At 37.2% G+C, this 25,198-nt stretch overlaps 1 protein-coding gene across 1 annotated transcript in view; it reads right to left on the minus strand.

Annotated features, from left to right (window-relative positions):
- CA10 (carbonic anhydrase 10) overlaps window positions 1-25,198 on the minus strand; it is an 820,075-nt gene that overhangs the window by 150,998 nt on the left and 643,879 nt on the right. The window contains exon 5 of the mRNA XM_061140932.1: window positions 12,002-12,187. Within this exon, the coding sequence (XP_060996915.1) occupies window positions 12,002-12,187 (186 nt within the window). The remainder of the gene's footprint in view (window positions 1-12,001; window positions 12,188-25,198) is intronic.

A 25,198-nucleotide genomic window follows, 5' to 3' on the forward strand; every position in this document is an offset into this window, starting at 1 on the left:
TGTCAGAGAGTGAAGTAACTGATCTGTGACAGTCTGAATGGAATGAGAAATACGTAGAATCTATGCTGTGGCCATACATATCCCAAACAGGGATTCGAACCCACCAGAATGTGTGGTGGCTAGGAGCTGAGAGTGGCGTAGAGTGCTGTTGGCCGTGGGCAGACAGCCAGAGGGGACAGGCGGGAGGACATCTGTGGTGGGAAGTGCCCTTGGAGGAAAGCCAGGCAGCCTCGGGGGCGCGGCACTACCGCTGAGTCAGGTGCAGGTGGTGGAGCCATCATTGAAGCCTCTCTCTCCCCACACACTGGCACTGGCAGCTGACCAATAGAGAAAGACGTCAGTGAAGGTGGTACTTTGAGTACCTGTCACATTGAGCAATAGAGAAGGACCCCAGCCAGGGCTGCCCTCTGAGTGCCTCCTGTGCTAAGCAGTAGAAAAAGACCAGCTAGGAAGGCCCTTTGAATGTCAGCTGCCAGAGGCTAGAAAAGAATTCTGGTAGTGCCATATCTTCTGTACCTGTGACCATTGACTTCCCTGTGCATGTGGAGCCACTGGGATCCATGCGATCCAAGCAGTTGCATCACCTCCACACCAATCCTCACTGGGACAGACCCAAATCCTCAAGGGAAGCCTCAGGACAAAACTCCTATGGATGACCTACATACAGAGATGAATATAAAATGACAGTTGAGATCCGGGGGTGGAGTGACTAAGGAGGAAGATTGAAAAACTTTCCACCACCTCAACACACTGCAGATTAAATCCACATGATCAACTAGGTAGACTCTGAATCTATGGAATATATAAAAGGACAATGAATGTTCCCACAAGAGAAAATACTCTAGCGCTGGCAGCTGGGGACATTGGAGGCAAGAACACACAGGATTAGGGCCAGATTAGTCTAAGCTGTCTCCATAGCAGGTCCAGAGACCAGCTTCCCCAGCAGGTCCAGAGACCAGCCCTCCCCAGTATGAATCAAACTATAATAATAATAATATCATTATTATACAGAGGGAGAAAAAATGCTGACAGGTGAAATCAAAGAAAAATATTTATTATTATTATAGTTTGATTCATTCTGTAGCTGGCTCTGGATTTTTTTTCTCTTCTTTTTTCTTCTATTGCTGTGTTTGTTATTTTTATTACTACTAAATCTCTAGTCATTCTTTAGGGAATGTTTTTAAAATCATACTTTTAATGTTTATATATATATATATATACATATATATATATTCCTACTTTTCCTTTGGCTTTCTATGGTTCTGTGTTTTGTTGTTATTTTCTTACAGTTTTTCTTTAATATATATGTAGATTTTTTTATGTACTTCTATTTAATACTGCTTTTCTATTTTGTTATTTTTCTTCCTTTTTTTTTCTTATTTTTTTAATTTTATTGTAATGCAGTTTATTTACAGTGTTGTGCTAGTTTCTGCTGCTCAACAAAGTGAATCACTTATACACATACACATATCCATTCTTTTTTAGATTCTTTTCCCATATAGGTCATTACAGAGAATAGAGTAGGGTTCCCTGTGCTATATAAAACGTTCTCACTAGTTATCTGTTTTACATATAGAGCACATTTATGTCAATTCCAACCTCTTGATTTATTCTTTCCCCCTTGGTAATCTAAGTGTCTATTAATCAATGAAAGGATAAAGAAGATGTGGTACATATACACAATGGAATATTATTCAGCCATAAAAAAAAAACAAACTAATGCCATTTGCAGCAACTTGGATGAACCTAGAGATTGACATGCTGAGGGAAGTCAGAAAAAAGACAAATATGATATCACCTTACATGTACAATCTAAAAAATTGGTACAAATAAACTTATAATATTTACAAAATAGAAATAGAGTACAGGTATAGAAAACAAACTTATTTTTCTTTCTTTTTAACATGTTTGTTTTGTTTGCTTTGCTTTATTCTTCATTTGGTACTTTATTTTGGTCTTGTTTTCGGTTTTGTGCTTTAATTAGTTTTGTTTTTAGTTGGTTGATATCATTTCTGGTTTCCTTTGCTTGCTGGGAAACTCTCTTGTACTTTCCTTTGGTCTGTTTTGGTTCATGTGTATGTATGTGTGTGTGTCTTTGTTCCTTTGTTTTTGTTTTTATTTGATTGATTTTACTTTTACCATTTGGGGTTCTCTTTTTGTTTCTTGCTTGCTTGCTTGCTTGTTTTTTGCTTGTCTGTTTTAATCCCCTTTATTGCCATAACAGACAGCTTGCACAGTCTTGGTTCTCCATCCAGAAGTCAGACCTGAGCCTCTGGGGTAGGAACAGTGAGTCTGGGGCAATAGACTACCAGAGATCTCTTGACCCCAGAGAATATCAATCAGCGAGAACTCCCATGAAGGCCTCCACTTATATCCAAGACCCAGTACCATTCAACTGCCTGCAGCAAAAAGTGCAAAAAACTTTACCCAAACAACAAGCAAAATAAGAATATAAAGCAAATCATCAATAGACATGCCTCACATAGATGCCCCAAAACAAGCCACATCACATGGCTCTGCTCATCAGCTGAGAAAAACTCACTTCCTCCCACCAGAATGCACGCGTGAGTTCCTCCCAACATGAAACCTACAAAAGTCACTGGACCAACTTCACCTACTGGAGGCTGAGACCAAAAGCGAAAGGAAATACAAACCTATAGCTTGGGGAAAGGGCACATCAAACACAGTAAATTAGACAAAATAAAAAGGCAGAGAGATATTGTGCAGATGAAGGAACAAGGTAAAAAGCAATAATACCAAATAAATTAAGAGGAAATAGGCAAATTACATGAAAAAGAATTTAGAGTAATGAAAGAAAAGATGATCCAAAAATCTCAATAATAGAATCCAGAAAATGCAAGAATCATTTAATACATTTAACAAGGACCTAGAAAAAATAAAGAACAAACAAGCAGTGACAAACAGCATGATAACTGAAATTAAAAATATACTAGAAGGAATACATAGCAGAATAACTGAGGCAGAAAAATGGATACATGACAAAGAAGATAGAAAGGTAGAAATAACTGCTAAGAAGCAGGATTAAAAAACAAAACAAACAAACAAAAAAGAATGAAAAGAATTGAAGTCAGTCTCAGAGATCACTGGGACAATAATAAACAGATCAATGTTCAAATTATGGAGGTTCCCAGAATAAGGAGAGAAAAAGAAAGGGTCTGAGAAAATTTTTGAAGAGATTACAGTTGAAAACTTCCCTAACATGGGAAAATAAAATAATCAAGTGCAAGAAGCACAGAGAGTCCAATACAGGATAAACTGGATAAACTCAAGGAGAAACACACCAAGACACATATTAATCAAACTAATAAAAATTAAACATGAAAAGAAAATATTAAAAACAGCAAGGGAAAACCAACAAGTAATATACAAGGGACACCCCACAAGGTTAACAGCTGACTTTCACCAGAAACTCTGCAGATGAAAAGGGAATGACAAGATATATTTAAAATAATGAAAGGGGAAAATTTGCAAACAAGGTTTCTGTACCCATCAAGGATCTCATTTAAATTGATGGAGAAATCAGAAACTTTACAGACAAGCAAAAGTTAAGAGAACTCAGCACCACCAATTCAGCTTTACAACAAATGCTAAAAGGACATATAGGGAAGAAGCACAAGAGAAAGAAAAGATCTACAAAAACAAACCCAAAACAATTAAGAAAATGGCACTGGGAACATATATTCAATACTTCCTTTAAACATAAGTGGATTAAATTCTCCACTCAAAAGATACAGATGACTGTATGGATTAAAAAAAAAAAAAAATTAAAAAAGACCCTTTATATGTTGTGTACAAGAGATCCACTTCAGACCTAGAAACATATGCAGACTGAAAGTGAAAGAATGAAAAAGATATTTCATGCAAATGGAAATCAATAGAAAGCTGGAGTAGCAATTCTCATATTAGACAAAACAGACCTTAAAACAAAAATTTTTACATGAGATAAAGAAGGATACTAAACAATGACCAAGGGATTGATCGAAGAAGAAGACATAACAATTGTAAATATTTATGCACCTAACAAAGAAACACCTCAATACATAAGGCAAACACTAACAGCCATAAAATGGGAAATCAACCGTAAGGGATTTAACATCCCTTAGTAGGGGATAGTAGGGGATTTAACATCCCACTTACACCAAAGAACAGATCATCCAGATAGGAATTAATAAGGAAATACAAGCCTTAAATGGCATTAGACCAGATGCACCTAACTGATATCTTTGGGACAGTCCATCCAATTGTGGAATATACTTTTTTCTCAAGTTCACATGAAACAGTCTCCCAGGTAGATCATATCTGGGGTCACAAATCAAGCCCTGGTAATTTTTTTTTTTTAATGGAAATATACCAATCACCTTTTCTGACCAAAACACTGTAAGATTCATTATCAACTAAAGGGGAAAAAGCACACACACACACACACACACAAATGCACAGATGCTAAATAATACACTTCTGAGTAACCAAAAAGTCACTGAAGAAGTCAAAGAGGAAACAAAAAACTATTTGGAAACAAATGATCACAAAAGCACAATGACTCAAAACCTATGGGATGCAGCAAAAACAGTTCTAAGAGGGAAGTTTATAGCAATACAGTCTTACCTCAAGAAATAAGAAAAACATCAAATAGGAAATTTTACCTTATACCTAAAGCAACTGGAAAAAGAAGAACACAAAATCCCCAAGTTAGTTGAAGGAAGTAAATCATAAAGATCAGAAAAGAAATGAACAAGAAATGGACACAACAGCAAAGATCAATAAAATCAAAAGTTGACTTTTTGAGAAGCTAAACAAAATTAACAAAACACTAGCCAGATTCATCAAGGAATAAAAAGAGAGAAGGTTAAAATCAATACAATTAGAAATGAAAAAGAAGTTATAAAAGACAACATAGAAATAATAAGGATCATAAGAGACTAGTACGAGCAACTATATGCCAATAAATGGATAACCTAGAAGGAATGGACACATTCTTAGAAAATTTAAACCTTCCAAGCCTGAACCAGAAAGATATAGAAATCATGAACAGACAAATCACAAGCACTGAAATTGAAATTATGATTTAAAAATCTCCCCAAAAACAAAAGCCTAGGGACAGATTATTTCACGGGTGAATTCTATTAAACATTTAGAGAAGAGATAATGCTTATTTTTCTCAAACTCATCCAAAAAACTGCAGAGGGAGGAACATTTTCAAACACATTCTATGAGTTCACCATCACCCTGATACCAAAACCAAAGACATCACACACACACACACACACACACACACACAAACACACACAATAATTACAGTCCAATATCACTGATGAACATAGACGCAAAATTCTAGCAAAGAGAATACAATGACCTATTATAAAGGTCAAACACCATGATTAAGTGGGGTTTATCCCAGGGGTGCAAATATTCTTTAATACATGCAAATAAATCAATGTGATACACTGTATTAACAAATTGAAAGATAAAATATTCACATGATAATCTCAATAGATACAGGAAAAGCTTTTGAAAGAATTCAGCACCAATTTATGATAAAAATTCTTCAGAAAATAGGTATAGAAGGAACCTACCTCAACATAATAAAGGTTATATATGATAAAGTGAAAGTGAAAGTTTATCATATATATATGATAAACCCACAGTAAACATTATTGTCAATGATGAAAAACTGAAAGTATTTCCTGTAATTTCAGGAACAAGCCAAGGGTGCCCATTCTCACTATTATTATTGAACATAGTTTAGGAAGTCTTAGCTATAGCAATCAGAGAAGAAAAAGAAATAAAAATAATCCAGACTGGGAAAGAAGTAAAACTTTCACTTTTTGCAGATGACATGATACTATACATAAAAAATCCCTAAAGATACTTTAAGAAAATTACTACAAATAATCAATGAATTTAGATTAATTGCAAGATTCAAAATCAATACACAGAAATCCCTTATTTCTATATGATTAACACTGGAAAATCAGAAAGATAAGTTAAGGAATCTATCCCAACCATACCATTGCAACAAAAATAATAAAATACCTAGGAATACGCCTACCTAAAGAGACAAAAGACCTGTATACAGAAAACTACAAGACACTCATAAAAGAAATCAAAGAAAATACAAACAAATGGATAGATTTATCCTGTTCTTGTATTGGAAGTATAAATATTGTGAAATTACTATATCACCCAAAGCAATTTACAGATCTGATGCAATCCCCATCAAATCACAACTAACATTTTTCACAGAACTAGAACAAAATTTTTTTACAGTTTGGATGGAAATGTAAAAGACCCTGAATACCCAAAGCAATCTTGAGAAAGAAAAATGGTGCTGGAGGAGTCAACTCTCCTGACTTTATATTACAAAGCTACAGGCATCAAGACAGTATGGTACTGGCACAAATTCAGAAATATAGATAAATGGAACAAGACATAAAGCCCTGAGATAAACCCAAGCACCCATGGGCAACTTTGACAAAGGAGGTAAAATATACAGTGGAGAAAAGACAGTCTCTTCAATAAGTGGTGCTAGGAAAACTGGACAGTTACTTGTAAAAAACTGAAATGAGTAAACTTCCTAACACCATACACAAAAGTAAACTTAAAATGGGTTAAGGACCTAAATGTAAGAACAGAAACTATAAAACTCTTAGAGGAAAACACAGGCTTTGACATAAATTGCAGCACGATCCTCTGTGACCCACCTCCTAGAGTAATGGAAATAAAAATGAAAATAAACAAATGAGGCCTAGTTAAACTTAAAAATGTTTGCACAGCAAAGGAAACTATAATCAAGATGAAAAGACAACCTGAAAACAGAGAGAATAATAACAAATGAAGCAACTGAAAAAGGATTAATCTCCGAAATATACAAGCAACTCATGCCTCTCATAAATAAATAAATGGGCAGAAGACCTAAACAGACATTTCTCCAAAGAAGGTATCTGTAATGGCCAACAAATACATGAAAAGATGCTCAACATTGCTCATTATTAGAGTAATGCAAATCAAAATTACAATGAGGTATTACCTCCCACTGGTCAGAATGGCCATCATCAAAAACCTACAAAATATAAATGCTGCAGAGTATGTGAAGAAAAGGAATCCTCTTGCACTATTGTTGAGAATGTAAATTGATAGAGCCACTATGGATAACAGTAAGGAGATTTCTCAAAAAGCTAGGAATAAAACTACCATATGACCCAGCAATACCACCTTAGGCATATACTCCAAGAATACCATAATTGAAAAAGACTCCAATGTTCATTGCAGAACTATTGACAATAGCCAGGACATGGAAGCAACCTAGACATCCGTCAACAGATAAATGGATAAAGAAGTTGTGTTACATATATACAATAGAATGTTACTTAGCCATAAACATAATGGATTTGAGTCAGTTGAACTCAGGTGGATGAACCTAGAGCCTGTTATACAGAGTGAATGAAGTATGTCAGAAAGAGAAAAACAAATATCTTATATAAATGCATGTATATGGAATTTAGAAAAATGGTATTTGATGAACCTATTTACAGGGCAGGAATAGAGATGCAGGCAAAGAGAACAGACTTGTGGACTGAGCCAGGGGAGAGTTGGGTCAGATGGATTAAGAGATCAGTATTGACACATATATATTATCATGTGTGAAATAGAGAGTTAGTGCCGTATAACACAGGGAGCTCAACCCAGCATTCTGTAACACCTAGAGGGGTGGGATGGAGTGAGAAGGTGGGTAGAAGGTTCAAGAGGGTGGGGACATACGTATACTTGTGGCTGATTCACACTGTTGTTTGGCAGAAGCCAATACAACGTTGTAAATAATTAATTGTCCTCCAATTAAAAATTAAAAAAAAAAAAAAAAACAAACAGAAAAATGTTTCAGTTCCTAAAATGTAAGCTCAGTAGCTCCAGATCAGTTCAGTTCAGTTCAGTCTCTCAGTCGTGTCCGATTCTATCCAATTCTGTGCAACCGTATAGTCTACAACCTGACAGGCTCCTCTGTCCATGGGACTTTCCAGGCAAGAATGCAGGAATGGGTTGCAATGCCCTCCTCCAGGGGCCCTTCCCTACTGAGGAATCGAACCCACGTCTCTTAAGGTCTACCTGCATTGGCAGGCAGGTTCTTTACCACTAGCGCCACCTGGGAGTTACTGATTCAGTGACTGAGTGATTCATTTCACAAACAACAATTATTTTAGGAACTGTGCTAGGTGCATGACACACAAACATGAATAGCAACAACAACAACAAAAACCTGTCCTTGAGGGAATTACCAAGATTATTTATTCCTTAATTCAGCAAACATTTATTGACTCTGCTGTCATGTGACAGTTTAAGGTTCTGGGAATACAGTGATGATTAAGATTAAATTACTATTAACAAAGAACTATGATTCCAGAAATGAGAATAAACAACTAAAAAATTTATAGTGATGGGTAATTTAGTAGAATTGGGGTCAGCAAATTTTTTCTGTAAATGATAAGGTAGTAAATATTTTGGCTTTTGCAAGCCACATATGATTTCTGTTGCATATTCTTCTTTTTTTAAAAAGCCATCCTTTAAAAATATAAACCATCCTTTGCTCCTTGGTTATATTTGTCCCATGGTCTACAGTTTGTGGACTCTTATAATAGATGAATACAGGATTTTCTGGAAGTCAAAAGAAGACAACAACACTTTACAGGCTGGGAGGAGGGAAAGGGGCTTGGAAAACAAACCAGATGGGCTGTGCTGGATATAGGGGGAGGGAGACAGCTAGTAATCAGGCTAGAGGGAAGAGCTTTACTATGGCACTCAAGTAGCTCTTCCATGTTTATTACTTGCTTATCTATTATTTTTAAATATTCCCATTTTCATTTTCCCTCAAATCTTCAATTGTGCTAATGGATCATCCCTATCAGGAAGCCCCAGGCTCCCACAGAATGCTAGTTAGATTTCTCTAGTATCTCCACCAAGAAACATTCAGTATCTCACCAGGCTCTGGTGCTCAGGCATGTGCACTTTCACACCCTTGCACACTTCCGGAAAATTTGGTTTTAGTTGCTTATTCTTACAAATTTGTGTTACTTTAATGAAATGAATCTCTCAAAGATGCAAATAATTGATTTTAAGAGGACAAGGCCTGCATTATCTGTTGTGTAGTCTCAGTTGTTTGTTCTGAGATACTTGTTTCTCTATTCTGATTCAAAGTCACAAAAATACATATTTTACATTGGACCTTTATTTCTCTTTTTACTTGAACAGATCTTATCTACATAGCAACAGTTATAGATTTTTTCCATCTTCAAATGTGTTCAAACAGAATCAAGATTCAGGAAACTAGGTCTGGCCAGGAACTGGCCACAGGAATCCCAGGAAGTGGCTGGTACAATTCTCAGTGTATCCCCTTAACCCTTTGAAATTAAGAACTTAAGGAAGGTTTTAAAAATGATTACTTCCAATTCCCCCAAAATATAAAGATTCTTCCTATTTAGCCTCACTACTGCAACTTAATCCATAGAAATGATCATTTTCAAATATTATCTTTTTTCTGGTTAATGTATTTTTACTTTTCATTAATACCTTACTATATACTGGACATTAATTTAACCACTGAGACTTGATTAGCAAGCTAAAGGTCTTACTTATTAAAAATGGTCAATTTTCCCAACTTAAAAAATCTAGATATTTGAATATCTGAATATGATCATTTATCACCAACCCCCAACAAAGCATCCAGGACTTATTGTGTAGGACATGAATAATTTTTATAAAAACACAGTTGCTGACTGTGTCATACATCCATGCAGCTTTATAAAACAAAGCAAATGATTGCCATCAATTACAATAACCTCACTAGACAAGACTGCAATTAATCTACAGCTCTTCAGATAAATGACTCTTCCATTGTGCCAAGGAAAATGCCTGACATTAATTGACTTATCACAATCTGTAATGATAGATGGGGCAGATGGCAATGTGATTATTCACCATCAACAAAATAAACACATGCTTTGTTCCTGAAGTGTCTACTTGGGTCCTCTCAGAGGATAACCCCAAATAGAAACCAAAGGAGGCTCTGAAAATAGCTCAAAATAAAAATAAAATGTTAACATACAGGTTGTAATATAGTTACTTCACTGAGGCTAACCTTCAGCAGAATCCAACTGAAAAACAATTCCTCTAAGGAGATCATAGGTTAGGTAGGAATCTGGCATTAGAAGGTGCAGTAAAGCCCATGTCCCTTTGGAAGACAACCCAAATCATTCCTAGAACTGTTTCCTACAGATATAGGAAGGAGAGTCAGTCCTGCTCAGCCTGGTCCTCTAGGCAGCCCTTACTAACAGATCACAGATGAAATCCATGCACAGTGCCTTGACACAACTTAAGGCCTTTGCTGTCCCCCATTTCCTGCTTTATCTTTACTGTCTATCAACTATTGAGTACTTCTGGTGCTCCTTACATCTTTAATCCCACCTAATTTTCAAAACAACTAGAGAGGGGTCTAAACTCAGCTTTAGAAGGATTAAGTAACCACATAAAGGGCACACAATTAGTGTGTACCTTTGACTCCCAAACTTAAACTTGTTTTGCATTGCTTCTCTTCTCAGCCCAGTTCAAAGCACACCTCCTCTGTGAAGCTTACTCTGAACCCGTCAATAAAAATTTGTCATTTCTTCCTTAAAGTTAGCCAGGGCCCTGTTACATCTCCATTACAGCAGAGAGTGCAGTAATGCTCAGTTTTGCAGTTGTATCCAACTCCTGTGAACCCATGGGCTGTAGCCCACAAGGTTCCCCTGTCCATGGAATTTCCCAGGCAAGAATAGTGAAATGGGTTGCCATTTCCTACCCCAAGGGATCTTCCCAACCTAGGGATTGAACCCATGTCTCCTGTACTGGCAAGCTAATTCTTTACCACTGCACCATCAGGAAGACCCTATAGCATGGCATTATACTTTACTGATTTGAAGATAGCATGTCTTTGAGCTCCTCTGTGGTAGGAGCTCTGTCTTTATTTTATTTTATATTTAATGTCCATGTCCCTAGTAACTAGCACAGTACCTAGTTAGGTCTTCAGTTGATATATTTTGAATGACCATGAAAATCTGGCCACTGTCCTCATTAAGCTTGCAGATCTCTTTTTCAGAGATGCCAAGTTTAAATATGATCTTGATTAAAAATATTTATCAATATTAGTCAAGACCAAATCAATAGTGAGATACATACTTCTGTTATTTCAAGAGGGTACTCTTGACATCAGTTATTGAGAACTCTTAAAGAGAAACCTAGTTACAGGGTACTTAGCATATAAGCATGCCTGACCTCTAATGATAACCATCCTCACATGTAATGGGGGCAAAACAGGTCAAATTAACTACACCCTGCTTGTCAAGTGTCATAAAACATATGATATTCATTTAAACTGTAGCTCTTGTCTATAACTGAAGGAGTAATTGGTTCACTGATGTGGTCTGAATTCTGTCTGGGTCAATGAACATGATGATACTCACACAATGACCTTTCCATCCTAGGGAAACTCAGACTATTTAGCTACCTGACATTTACTTTGCTATAAGTTATAGTTTTGTGTGAATAAGACCCATTCTACCAGAAGGGAGAATTATGGAATTTATGTGAACACATGTGACATATAGAAGACTGATTGCCCAGATAATGTGAATATTAATGAAGACACACATAGAAGGTGAGGGTTTAGGGTTGAAATAATGTTCTGGTGATATCTTAGGGCATTAGTCACAAGGGAGCTTCACCAGTGTCTCAGGAGGAACTTTTAAGTATCACTGTGGTTTCCCTGGAAAACAGTGGAAGATCATTATAAACATCTATATCAACTTGCAAAAGACAGATGGAGAAGGGAGGCACAGATCTTCTTATTTCACAGATTCAAGAGCAGTCTTTCAATCTGTCATTCCAACTTGGATATAAATAGACATCATATTTTATTAACTGGCACTTACTCATACTACTTCAATAACCCACATACCTCCCCAGAGAAGGCTTGTCCATTGAGGAGGTGCTCTGACCCTTGGCTATCCTCACTCCCAAAGTGTAGCCGGATCTCCTCCAGCCGATGGCTGTATGTCATTGGCCCTCCTGATATGTTGACCAAGTGCTCCTTGTCCAGACGCAAGGACACATGTCTTCCAGTGTTGTACATGGTTCCACTGACCTGCAAGACAATGGGCAACAGGTTAAAAAAGGCTCTTCTTCCATTTCTAAGTTTCTCACTCAACTCAGCATGGTGTTTAGACCAATCCCTTCTGTTTCTTTTGGATAGCAAGACACTAAGCTAAGTCCACATACAGAGTAGGAAGTGACAGGCTTCCCAGAGGGCATTCCTGTCTTACATGGCCCCTATGGTACTTTCTGTGAGGCATAAGCCACATTGTCAATTAGGAATCTGAGGTAGAAATTCAAAGGAGACCTCCTCAACTGTGACTAATATTTTGGCCACTGCACCTTATAAAGAATTAACTTGGCTTCTTACCATAAATATTTGGAATGGAAAGATGCTTCAAAAGTTAAAATCTCAGGTATGAGAAATTGAAGAAAGCAATTAGTAAGGATGAGATGTTACAAAGACCAAGAGAGAGATGAGGAAGATAAAATGAGCAAACAGGAGCAAACTCTACAGGGAGACTGAGGCTTAGGTCTGAAGTCTCAAACATCCAGTCTGGAGTGTCTTGTTTAGGTCCTTCTCTTACCCTGTACAGAGTCAGAGTGTTGATCTGTCCTTGCAACTCACGGCCTCAATGTTGAGTTAAAGAGTTTCATACAAGTTTCTCATTTCACAGATTCTTATTCCATGTTGCTTCAGCCCATGCAAGCTGCTAATCTTACTACTTACTGTCTCTTTTCCTTCTTTCCTCTTTAACTTGATGCTCACTTTCATTTTCTTGACTATGACTTTAGTGCCTCTCAACACTTGATTCTAAAACACTGAATCCTACCTGGAACTTCATTGCCTTGGTCTCCTGGGTCAACCTAGCTCTAGGAGCAGACTGAAAGTTTAAAGGAAACTTTGAATGGGTCTGGATGATATGCTTCTGGGCTACTGGTTGCTGAGCTACTTGGATTTTCTACCCATTTACTCTGACTTCTTTGGGTTCAGCCCTAGGGACTTTTTAAGGGATTCACATAACTTCTGATAACTTCATTAGAAAGGTTTTTCATATATTTGCTCTATAGCATTAGCCTTACCTGTCCCTACAGTTCCCGAACACCAGTCCTGTGAATGATTTGTTATTTTAGTTCTACAGATTTCTCACTGTGGCAGAGACAGCAGTGCTCATTAAATATTTCACTGACTTATTAATACACCATCTTGCTATAAGGTAGAGCTCATGTGACTGATGTTGGCCATGGTCTGTGAGGGGCCATGACGAGTGTAAATTCCAGGCTGAAACAGTGAAACACTTATGCACAATTCTCCAGTCTCTTTCTTCACCTGATGTATCAATCAAGGGGGCAATATGGAAATATGTAAGTGTGGTACAGCTACAAGATGGAACCTGTGTCAGCCTGGGTCCTTGGCAGATTATTGGCAGATTGCAAAAAATGGTTAGAATTCTTCCTCTCCCTGTAATTACTCTACTTACAATGTGACCTTGTAGCTACTCACATCAAGATAGGAGTTTTCTCTTTCACCCCTTGAATTTGGACAGGTCTTGTCACTTGTTGGACACAATATTCTAATTCAAAGAGCAGGGTTTCAGAGACCTTGCATGTGTCCGTACTCCTTTTCAGAAACTTGAGACCAACATACAAACAAGCCTGGGATAGCCTGCTAGAGCATGACACCAGAGTGAGGAGAACCATCCCAGTAGAAGCCATTTTAGACTGGCCATACTATGACTGATCCAACAGTTGACTGGCTTAGTCTGGCCTAAACCAGAAGAATTTTCCACAGACCATAGCTTTCTATACCCTGTGGAGCTAAAACAACAATTGGCTGTTTACAGTACCTAAGCTTTGAGATTTGTTATAGAGCAAAATATAACTGACATATATTAAGCTAATCATCCTCTCTGTCCTGTGAGTCTGGAACTATCAACAAAAACTCTGGACAGTCTAGAGTAGCTGAACTAGAAAGTCACTTGGGTCTCAGATAGCCAGTCTGCTGATCAGCTAGAAAGTCTTACCAAAGCAAGAGAAGGCAGCAGATATGCCAACAGTGGCAGAGGAAACTATGCAGAGACAGAGAATTGGAGATAATATCTACTTTACCTTCAGAAATCCCTTGCACATCTTTGTTCCAGTTCCTTCATGAGGCCCAGGCTGCACTTCCTCTGATACTTTATATCTTACAAAGGGATTTATTTTCTTTTTAAGTTGTCTATTTCCTGAACCAAATGATCCATATCAAAGACTCTACTTCTTTTTCCAATCTCAAATAAATGTGTATTTAATCAGTGTTACAAAACGAGAGGTTGCCTTCTTTCCTTGTCTCAGTTCAAGGCTTTCTTTGCATTGAAATGGTAGAGATAGATTTGTGTTTGACACTGCTTTAATCTTTAAGCAAAATTTTTTTTCTACTTATTAAGATAATACATAGGAATTATACATAAGTAGGAAGATACAGAACAGCTCAAGGAAAAAAAAATTCAGTCACAATTCCACAGCTAACCAATAATCAACACTAATATTTTGGTATATACCTCTTCATGCTCATAACCATATAGGCCCATATTTTAATGAAATCATTTTATATATGTAATAAATTATTTTCACATGGATTTCTATATATGTAAATATATTATATAAAAATGTATATATCTAATATATTATATACTATCATGTATAATAGTTTAATATATTTATTACATATCATTTTATACTGATATATAGCAAACATATATTAGTTTTAGTCACTTGAATATTTTGAGGTTATTAACCATTCTGCTGCAATATCACTTTGAAATGGTTTCATAATATTCCACTGTAAAAATATATAACTTACTGTTGAATCTTTACATCCCCTTCACCTTTTCACTATTGCTAAAAATATTGCAGTGTGGTTACCAGTGGGGAGAGGGAAGGAGGGGGAAGCAATATAGGAGTAAAAGAATAAAGGGATTAATATGGGATTATTTGAAATCATTTGTGTGAAAATTGTGCAGCACTGTAATTGGATCTTTGATTCAACAACAGCAACAAAATACTGCAATGAACATCCTTATGGAAAAACATTTTTACTAGTTCAGAGATATTTCATTATGCAAACTCTGGGTTAGACGGTGTACACATTACAGTGCTTATTGTCTATTGCCAAATCCATATGCTGTCAAGAGTCGATCCCACAAAGCAGAACTGGATCTCAAATTCTCTTCAAATGACCTTAATTCCACTAGCAACATTCATGATGTACCTATAGTATGCAAGCTGTATACAGGAGCTACTTCAAATTATTAGAGGATATGTGCTCTATTCCCTGCACTTCTAAAAATCATCTCAGTGTGTTTGTCGAACTTTCCTAAGAAACTTATTGCCCACTGAAGCAAAGCAGAGACCATGTCCTATGTTTGTCTGCACTTTCCAAGTACTTAGAAAACACCCTGACACAAAGTAGAGACAAGAATAAAGGGCTCTTGAGTCAAAAGATTCCTAATATGCCTCTTGGTTACTTGGGTAGTTCAGTTAATTTCTTGAAGCTTCAGTTTCCTTAATAGTAAAATAGAGATAAGAGAATTTCTCCTATGAAAATGAGGGATAAAAAAGTATAAGGCATGTAGAATGAATACCAAAATGATAGAAATAAACTCTTCAGTAATTACTTCAAATGTAAGTGGATTCCACTTATATGAGGTACCTAGAATAGTCAAATCATAAAAATAGAAAGAAGAATTATGGTTACCAGGGGTTGGGGAGGAGGGACAGAGAAGAATAGACGTTATTGCTTAACGGGCAAAGAGTTATGCCCATTGAGATGGGTAAGACAAAAAGAGTTCTAGAGATGAATGGAGGTTGTACTTAATACTGCTGAATGTACAAGTTAAGGTTAAGATGTGGTTTTAAGATATGTATTAAGATGTGGTTAAGATGTGATTTTTATACATAAAAAATTGGGAAAAATTCCTTCATGAGTTTGTTGTGAGATTTAATACATGTAATGATCAAACATTTTAACTCTTTTCTTTCCTTAATTTTGACAGTGGGTGTCTAGCTGATGTGAAGGGACCTGATGTCGAGAGACTGTAACCCAATGGAATATAGTGCCACTTTCTAAAAGTTACAATGAAGAACTTTTATTGACTTCCACATTGTGATGATTCAGCTGCCTCTCATTTTGGATTTTAAAGCTTTGGATACGGGAAATATCCAAGATCATTTTGAAGGCCACAAAGCAAACTTGAAACCAGGATAACCAGGAGTAAACTAGTGTTCCTTCTAGTTCTTCCACTCCATACTTCCAGACTCCTCCTACTTCCAAGGCTCTATCTTTATTCATTCCTCTGTCTATGTGCTAGGATCTGGGGACGGTGTGGTGAGTGAAACCAGGAATGGTCCCTGCCCTCAAAAAACTCACAATATCCATTATTATAGAGACCAGAGTGAGGGAAGGAAGTTACGGGGAATCCATCTGAAATTCTACCATTTGCTTATGTATTCTAACAATTAGAGACAGCACCTCCATTCCCCAATCCTTCCCCCAGACACTGAGAAAAACAAACAAACAAACAAGCAAATACAAAATTGTGTAGCCAATGTAATGGTGTGTTGCACTTTAATTTAAAAATAAAGGCTTGACAACATTATATATGATATCTAATAGCACATCTGCACTGTAGTAATTAACATTGCAGCAGTGTCTTCTTACCTGCAATGCTAATTTACAGTGTTCCCAGTGAACTACTTTGATGCACAGCATGTTGGAAAAAGTTGTATTATGTAGACCAGGAAACTGAGTTCAGACCATTCAGGATATAAGTTGAAGCTGCAGGAGATATCCAGGTTGCCTCTGGCTGCCTCGCAGTTCTTCTTTTCATTTTATTTTAATTCACTACAAAATGAGATGAGAGATGTGATGCCCATTTTGTAAGTGAGAGAAGTAAGTGTGGTTGGTGAATGCTCAATGCCTTATCTCCTGATTCCAAGTCCAATGATTTTGATATGAGCAAATGCTCACATTGTAAAGTTGGCTGTTCTAAGATGGCAGATACAGTGTTTTGTAGCAGTTCACAATTAGCCAGGGCCTCTTATTAATGGACTCATTTCCTCTTTCATTCTGCTGACATTGCAGCATTAGAAGGAAAAAAAATTCAGCCAAATATTTTTAAGGGGTTTTTCATTCTTTGAAAATGAGCAACAATCCTCTTTATAACACTTGGCATCTTGGTTTGACTCCTTAATTGGTGTCAGATATGGTTCTAAGTACAGGCTTCCTGGATGGCTCAATAGTAAAGAATCCACCTGCAATACAAGAGATGCAGGAGACTTGGGTTTGATCCCTGGGTCAGGAAGATCCCCTGGAAGAGGAAATGGCACCCCTCTACAGTACTCTTGCATGGGAAATTCCATGAACAGAGGGACCTGGTGAGCTGCATACAGTCCATGGGGTTGTAAAGAGTTGGACATGACTGAGCAGGCATGTACACACACATGGTGCTAAGTACTAAATCTGAACTGAATTAATCTTCACAATTTCTCCATCACCAAATCCAGTGTGGTACTTAGATCTGTGCTGTTTGCTTCCTCTTGGATGGGAAGCTATGGGGCCAAGCCTGCATAGAGTGGAGGCCTTCCACAGGCATACCTGTTCTCCTTGACCTCTGTGGCTTTTTCGTGTCTTGAGGCAAAGAGAACAAGGGAGCCAGAGCTTGATCCCACATGTCTCTGGCCTATACTTTTAACCAATGGGAACTATTAGATCACACAACTGATTGCAAAACAATGCATTCTTCAAATATGGATTGATAGACTAGGAAACCCATAGTGGTTCAGAGTTCATAATGTCTGGGTTTATTTATTATATTAGGGTTCTCCAGAGAAACAGAATCAATACAATGTGGAAAGAGATTTATTTTAAATAATTGGCTCATGTGATTATGGAGGCTAGTGAGTCCAAAATCTGAAAGGTGTACTGGCAGACTAGAGATCCCAGAAGTAACAGACAATGTAGTTCAGGTCCTAAGGCCAATTACTGTGGCATTCCTTCTAGCCTGGGGTGGCCAGTCTTTTTGTTCTACTCAGATTTTCAACTGATGCAATGAGGCCCAGCCAAATTATGAGGGGAAGTCTGCTTTATTCAAAGCCCACTGACTTAAAAATTTATATCATACAAAACTACCATCACAGAAACATCCAAAATAGTGTTTGGCCAAATATCCAGGCAGCATAACTCAGACAATTTAACTCATAGGGATGGGGAAGGAGGTGGAAGGAGGATTCAGGATGGGGAATACATGTACACCCACAGCAGATTCAAGTCAATGTATGGCAAAACCAATACAATGTTGTAAAGTAAAATAAATAAATTAATTAAAAAAAAGAAAACAATAAAAAGTAATGTGTCATGAAAAAAAAAATAACTATCATATTTATCTTCAAATCCCATTTACTATCTTTACTACATCTTCCTTAAATAGCTCCTAAGCAGCTGTGCTGATACCACACATACAGGGTGATATATGTCATATAATAGCATGTATTTTCTGTGGGCTCCCCTGGTGGCTCAGCAGTAAAGAATCAGCCTGCAACGCAGCGGCCACAGGAGATGCGATTTGATCCGTGGGTTGGAAAGATCCCCTGAAGGTGGGCATGACAACCCACTCCATATTCTTGCCTGGAGAACCTCATGGGCAGAGGAGCCTAGGGGGCTACAGTCCATAAGGTCACAAAGAATCTGAAGTGACTTAGCATGCATGCACACATAATTTCTGTATTATATAGTTTAAAAAGTCAACTATACTAAAGTTGTTATCCAAACATCAGTCATATGGGAGGAGAGCCAGTTTGTAATAATGTATGTTTGAATTACAGAACAATTAAAAAGAAACAAGTTATTAATAACTTTTAAAGTAAATTGATTTTAATAAATTGGTTATATACACAACAATAGGTTTATCTCTGAGTTTGCATGGGATATCAGAGATGATTCTGCTCAAGTCCTTCAGGTTGTCAAACTCCCTATTATCAGATTGTGGAAAAAAGAGGAAGTGAATCTTTTTTAAAAGACCTAATTCACAAAATAAATATATTGACAATCTTTTGGCTTAATGGAGATAGCACTTGTATGGTTGATGTCTACTGTGGACAGCTAAGCTTAAGTGAATCTCACCTTCAGAAATTACAAAACACCCAATAAATAGTTACTTGTTTGGTGTGTTACAAAGCTTATGTGACATTTCTATTCTATTCTATTTCTATTCCCTCTCAAGTCAGTCTGAAATCTCCTCTAAATACTCAGAAATAATTCCCCACAGCATTCATGGAAAAGCAACACTACAAATAGAGTATAGAACAGGAAACAGATTTCCAGCTGTGTAAAAGGGAAAGGCTGTCATCTGATGAACAAAGGTTGATTCTTAGCACAGATGGATGGGAAAGTCAGGGTAGAGGACACAAAAGAATTTTGAGAACTAATTATGTTTCACATGCCATGTCACATTTTGGATCATAAAATAGGTACAAGTAAAAGCTAATGACTATTCAAGGTTATGTGAGGAGCAAGAGAGGGTGCTTCCACTCAAAAGACTTTCTGAGCAAAAGCTCATGTTCTTCCCACTGTCTTAGACAACAGCTTCAAAGCTACCATAGAGATACTGCACTCCATTTCTCAGTGACCCTGTAAACTTTAGAATTTAAATATTTTATTGTTGTTCATTTGCTCAGTCATGTCCTCGCCTGCGACCCCATGGTCTGCAGCACTTCACACTTCCCTGTCCTTCACCATCTCCTACAGCTTGCTCAAACTAATGTCCTTTGAATCAGTGATGCCATCCAACCATCTCATCCTCTGTCATCTCATTCTCTTCCTGCCTTTGATCTTTCCCAGTAGCTAACTTTCTACTGAGTAGCTCTTCACATCAGGTGGCAAATATTAAAGTTTCAGCTTCAGCATCAGTACTTCCAATTAATTCAGGAATGATTTCCATTAGGATTGACTGGTTTGATCTCCTTGCAGCTCAAGGGACTCTCAAGAGTCTTCTCCAGCACCACAGTTCAAAAACATCAATTCTTTGGTGCTCAGCCCTCAGTCCAACTCTCACATCCACACATGCCTACTGGAAAAAACAAAGCTTTGACTAGACAGACATTTTTTGGCAAAATAATGTCTCTGATTTTTAATATGCTGTCTAAGTTTGTCATAGCTTTTCTTCCCAGGAGTAAACATATTTTAATTTAATGTCTACAGTCAACATATGCAGTGAATTTGGAGCCCAAGAAAATAAAGTTTGTTACTGCTTCCCTTGTTTCCCAATCTATTTGCCATGAAGTGATGGAACTAGATGCTATTATCGTAATTTTTTGAATGTTAAATTTTAAACTAGCTTTTTCACTCTCCTCTTTCACCTTCATCAAGAGGCTCTTTACTACCTCTTCACTTTCTGCCATAAGGCTGTTGTCATCTGCAAGTCTGAGGTTACTGATATTTCTCCTGGAAATCATGATTCCAGCTTGTGCTTTATCCACCCCAGGATTTCACAAGATGTAATCTACATGTACATTAAATAAGCAGGGTGACCATATACAGCCTTGTCATAATCCTTTTCCAATTTTGAACTGGCCTATCATTCCATGCCTGGTTCTAACTATCATTTCTTGACCTGCATACAGATTTCTCATGAGGCAGGTAACTTGATCTAGTATTCCCATCTCTTTCAGAATTTTCCATAGGTTGTTGTGATCTACACAGTCAAAGGCTTTAGCATAGTCAATGAAGCAGATGTAGACGTTTCCTGGAATTCTCTTCTATTTCTATGAGCCAACAGAAGTTGGCAATTTAATCTCTGGTTCCTCTGCCTTTTCTAAATCCAGCTTGAACATCTGGAAGTTCTTGGTTCACATAATGTTGAAGCCTAGCTTGGAGAAATTTAAGCATTACTTTATTAGTAAAGTAGCAGCACTACTAGTGCTACTAGTAGTAGCACTACTTTACTAGTAAAGAGCATTATTTTACTAGTGTGAAATAAGTGCCCTTTGTGTGATAGTTTGAGCATTTTTGTCTTTGCCTTTCCTCCGGATTGGAATGAAATTTGACCTTTAACAGTCCTATGGCCGCTGTTGAGTTTTTGAAATTTGCTGGCATATTGAGTGTAACACTTAACAGCATCATCTTTTAGGATTTGAAATAGCTTAGCTGGAACTCCATCATCTCCACTAGCTTTGTTCATAGTGATGCTTCCTAAGGCCCACTTGACTTTGCACTCCAGGGTGTTTGGCTCTAGGTGGGTGATCACACCATTGTGATCATTAAGATATCTTTTTTGTATATTTCTTCTCTGTATTCTTGCCACCTCTTCTTAATATCTTCTACTTCTGTTTGGTTCATACTGTTTCTGTCCTTTATTGTGCCAATCTTTGCATGAAATATTCCCTTGGCATCTTCAGTGTTCTTGAAGTGATCTCTAGTCTTTCCCATTCTAGTGTCTATCTCTATTTCTTTGCACTGATCACTGAGGAGGACTTTCTTATTTCTCTGTGTTATTCTTTGGAACTCTGCATTCAGATGGGTATATCTTTCCTTTTCTCGTTTGCCTTTAACGTCTCTTCTTTTCTCAGCTATTTGTAAGGCCTCCTCAGAAAATCATTTTGCCTTTTTGCATTTCTTTTTCTTAGGAATGATTTTGATCACCACCTCCTGTACAATGTTATGAACCTCCATCCATAGTTCTTGCAGGTATTCTGTCTATCAGGTTTAATCCCTTGAATCTATTTGCCACTTACACTGTAGAATTCTAATAATAGTCTCAATTTATTTTTCCATATAGAAACCCTTCTCACCCCTACCAGAAGTGCTGGTACTCTTTCCTTTAGGATTCTTTCTTCTCTAGCAGGTTGTTTTTTTTTTTTTTTTTCAATTATTTTTATTAGTTGGAGACTAATTACTTCACAACATTGCAGTGGGTTTTGTCATACATTGACATGAATCAGCCATGGAGTTACATATATTCCCCATCCCGATCCCCCCTCCCACCTCCCCCGCCACCCAATTCCCCTGGGTCCTCCCAGTGCACCTGGCCCGAGCACCTGTCTCATGCATCCCACCTGGGCTGGTGATCTGTTTCACCATAGATAATATACATGTTGTTCTCTAGAAACATCCCACCCTCACCTTCTCCCACAGAGTCCAAAAGTCTGTTCTGTACATCTGTGTCTCTTTTTCTGTTTTGCATATAAGGTTATCATTACCATCTTTCTAAATTCCATATATATGTGTTAGTATGCTGTAATGTTCTTTATCTTTCTGGCTTACTCCACTCTGTATAATGGGCTCCAGTTTCATCCATCTCATTAGAACTGATTCAAATGAATTCTTTTTAACGGCTGAGTAATATTCCATGGTGTATATGTACCATAGCTTCCTTATCCATTCATCTGCTGATGGGCATCTAGGTTGCTTCCATGTGCTGGCTATTATAAATAGTGCTGCGATGAACACTGGGGTGCACATGTCTCTTTCAGATCTGGTTTCTTCAGTGTGTATGCCCAAGAGTTGTATTGCTGGGTCATATGGCAGTTCTATTTCCAGTTTTTTAAGAAATCTCCACACTGTTTTCCATAGTGGCTGTACTAGTTTGCATTCCCACCAACAATGTAAGAGGGTTCCCTTTCCTCCACACCCTCTCCAGCATTTATTGCTTGTAGACTTTTGGATAGCAGCCATACTGACTGGTGTGTAATGGTACCTCATTGTGGTTTTGATTTGCATTTCTCTGATAATGAGTGATGTGGAGCATCTTTTCATGTGTTTGTTAGCCACCTGTATGTCTTCTTTGGAGAAATGTCTGTTTAGTTCTTTGGCCCATTTTTTGATTGGGTCATTTATTTTTCTGGAATTGAGCTGCAGGAGTTGCTTGTATATTTTTGAGATTAATCCTTTGTCTATTGCTTCATTTGCTATTATTTTCTCCCAATCTGAGGGCTGTCTTTTCACCTTACTTATAGTTTCCTTTGTTGTGCAAAAGCTTTTAAGTTTCATTAGGTCCCATTTGTTTACTTTTGCTTTTATTTCTAATATTCTGGGAGGTGGGTCATAGAGGATCCTGCTGTGATTCATGTCGGAGAGTGTTTTGCCTATGTTCTTCTCTAGGAGTTTTATAGTTTCTGGTCTTAAATTTAGATCTTTAATCCATTTTGTGTTTATTTTTGTGTATGGTGTTAGAAAGTGTTCTAGTTTCATTCTTTTACAAATGGTTGACCAGTTTTCCCACTTGTTGAAGAGGTTGTCTTTTTTCCATTGTATATTCTTGCCTCCTTTGTTGATGATAAGGTGTCCATAGGTTCGTGGATTTATCTCTGGGCTTTCTATTCTGTTCCATTGGTCTATATTTCTGTCTTTGTGCCAGTACCACACTGTCTTGATGACTGTGGCTTTGTAGTAGAGTCTGAAGTCAGGCAGGTTGATTCCTCCAGTTCCATTCTTCTTTCTCAAGATTACTTTGGCTATTTGAGGTTTTCTGTATTTCCATACAAATTGAGAAATTATTTGTTCTAGTTCTGTGAAAAATACCATTGGTAGCTTACTAGGGGTTGCACTGAATCTATAGATTGCTTTGGGTAGAATAGCCATTTTGACAATATTGATTCTTCCAATCCATGAACACGGTATGTTTCTCCACCTGTTTGTGTCCTCTTTGATTTCTTTGTGTTTTATAGTTTTCTATGTATAGGTCTTTTGTTTCTTTAGGTAGATGTACTCCTAAGTATTTTATTCTTTTTGTTGCAATGGTGAATGGTATTGTTTCCTTAATTTCTCTTTCTGTTTTTTCATTGTTAGTGTATAGGAATGCAAGGGATTTCTGTGTGTTAATTTTATATCCTGCAACTTTACTATATTCATTGATTAGCTCTAGTAATTTTCTGGTAGAGTCTTTAGGGTTTTCTATGTAGAGGATCATGTCATCTGCAAACAGCGAGAGTTTCACTTCTTCTTTTCCTATCTGGATTCCTTTTACTTCTTTTTCTGCTCTGATTGCTGTGGCCAAAACTTCCAACACTATGTTGAATAGGAGTGGTGAGAGTGGGCACCCTTGTCTTGTTCCTGATTTCAGGGGAAATGCTTTCAATTTTTCAGCATTGAGGGTAATGCTTGCTGTGGGTTTGTCATATATGGCTTTTATTATGTTGAGGTATGTTCCTTCTATTCCTGCTTTCTGGAGAGTTTTAATCATAAATGAGTGTTGAATTTTGTCAAAGGCTTTCTCTGCATCTATTGAGATAATCATATGGTTTTTATCTTTCAATTTGTTAATGTGGTGTATTACATTGATTGATTTGCGGATATTAAAGAATCCTTGCATTCCTGGGATAAAGCCCACTTGGTCATGGTGTATGATTTTTTTAATATGTTGTTGGATTCTGTTTGCTAGGATTTTGTTAAGGATTTTTTCATCTATGTTCATCAGTGATATTGGCCTGTAGTTCTCTTTTTTGTGTGGCATCTTTGTCTGGTTTTGGAATTAAGGTGATGTTGGCCTCATAGAATGAGTTTGGAAGTTTATCTTCTCCTGCAATTTTCTGGAAGAGTTTGAGTAAGATAGGTGTTAACTCTTCTTTAAATTTTTGGTAGAATTCAGCTGTGAAGCCATCAGGTCCTGGGCTTTTGTTTGCTGGCAGATTTCTGATTACGATTTTGATTTCCTTGCTTGTGATGGGTCTGTTAAGATCTTCTATTTCTTCCTGGTTCAGTTTTGGAAAGTTATACTTTTCTAAGAATTTGTCCATTTCTTCCAAGTTGTCCGTTTTATTCGCATAGAGCTGCTCGTAGTAGTCTCATATGATCCTTTGTATTTCAGTGTTGTCTGTTGTGATCTCTCCATTTTCATTTCTAATTTTGTTAATTTGGTTCTTCTCTCTTTGTTTCTTAATGAGTCTTGCTAATGGTTTGTCAATTTTGTTTATTTTTCCAAAAAAACAGCTTTTAGCTTTGTTGATTTTTGCTATGGTCTCTTTAGTTTCTTTTGCATTTATTTCTGCCTTAATTTTTAAGATTTCTTTCCTTCTGCTAACCCTGGGGTTC

This window comes from Dama dama, chromosome 5 (genome assembly GCF_033118175.1).
Source record: "Dama dama isolate Ldn47 chromosome 5, ASM3311817v1, whole genome shotgun sequence".
In the NCBI taxonomy this organism is placed as follows: domain Eukaryota; kingdom Metazoa; phylum Chordata; class Mammalia; order Artiodactyla; family Cervidae; genus Dama; species Dama dama.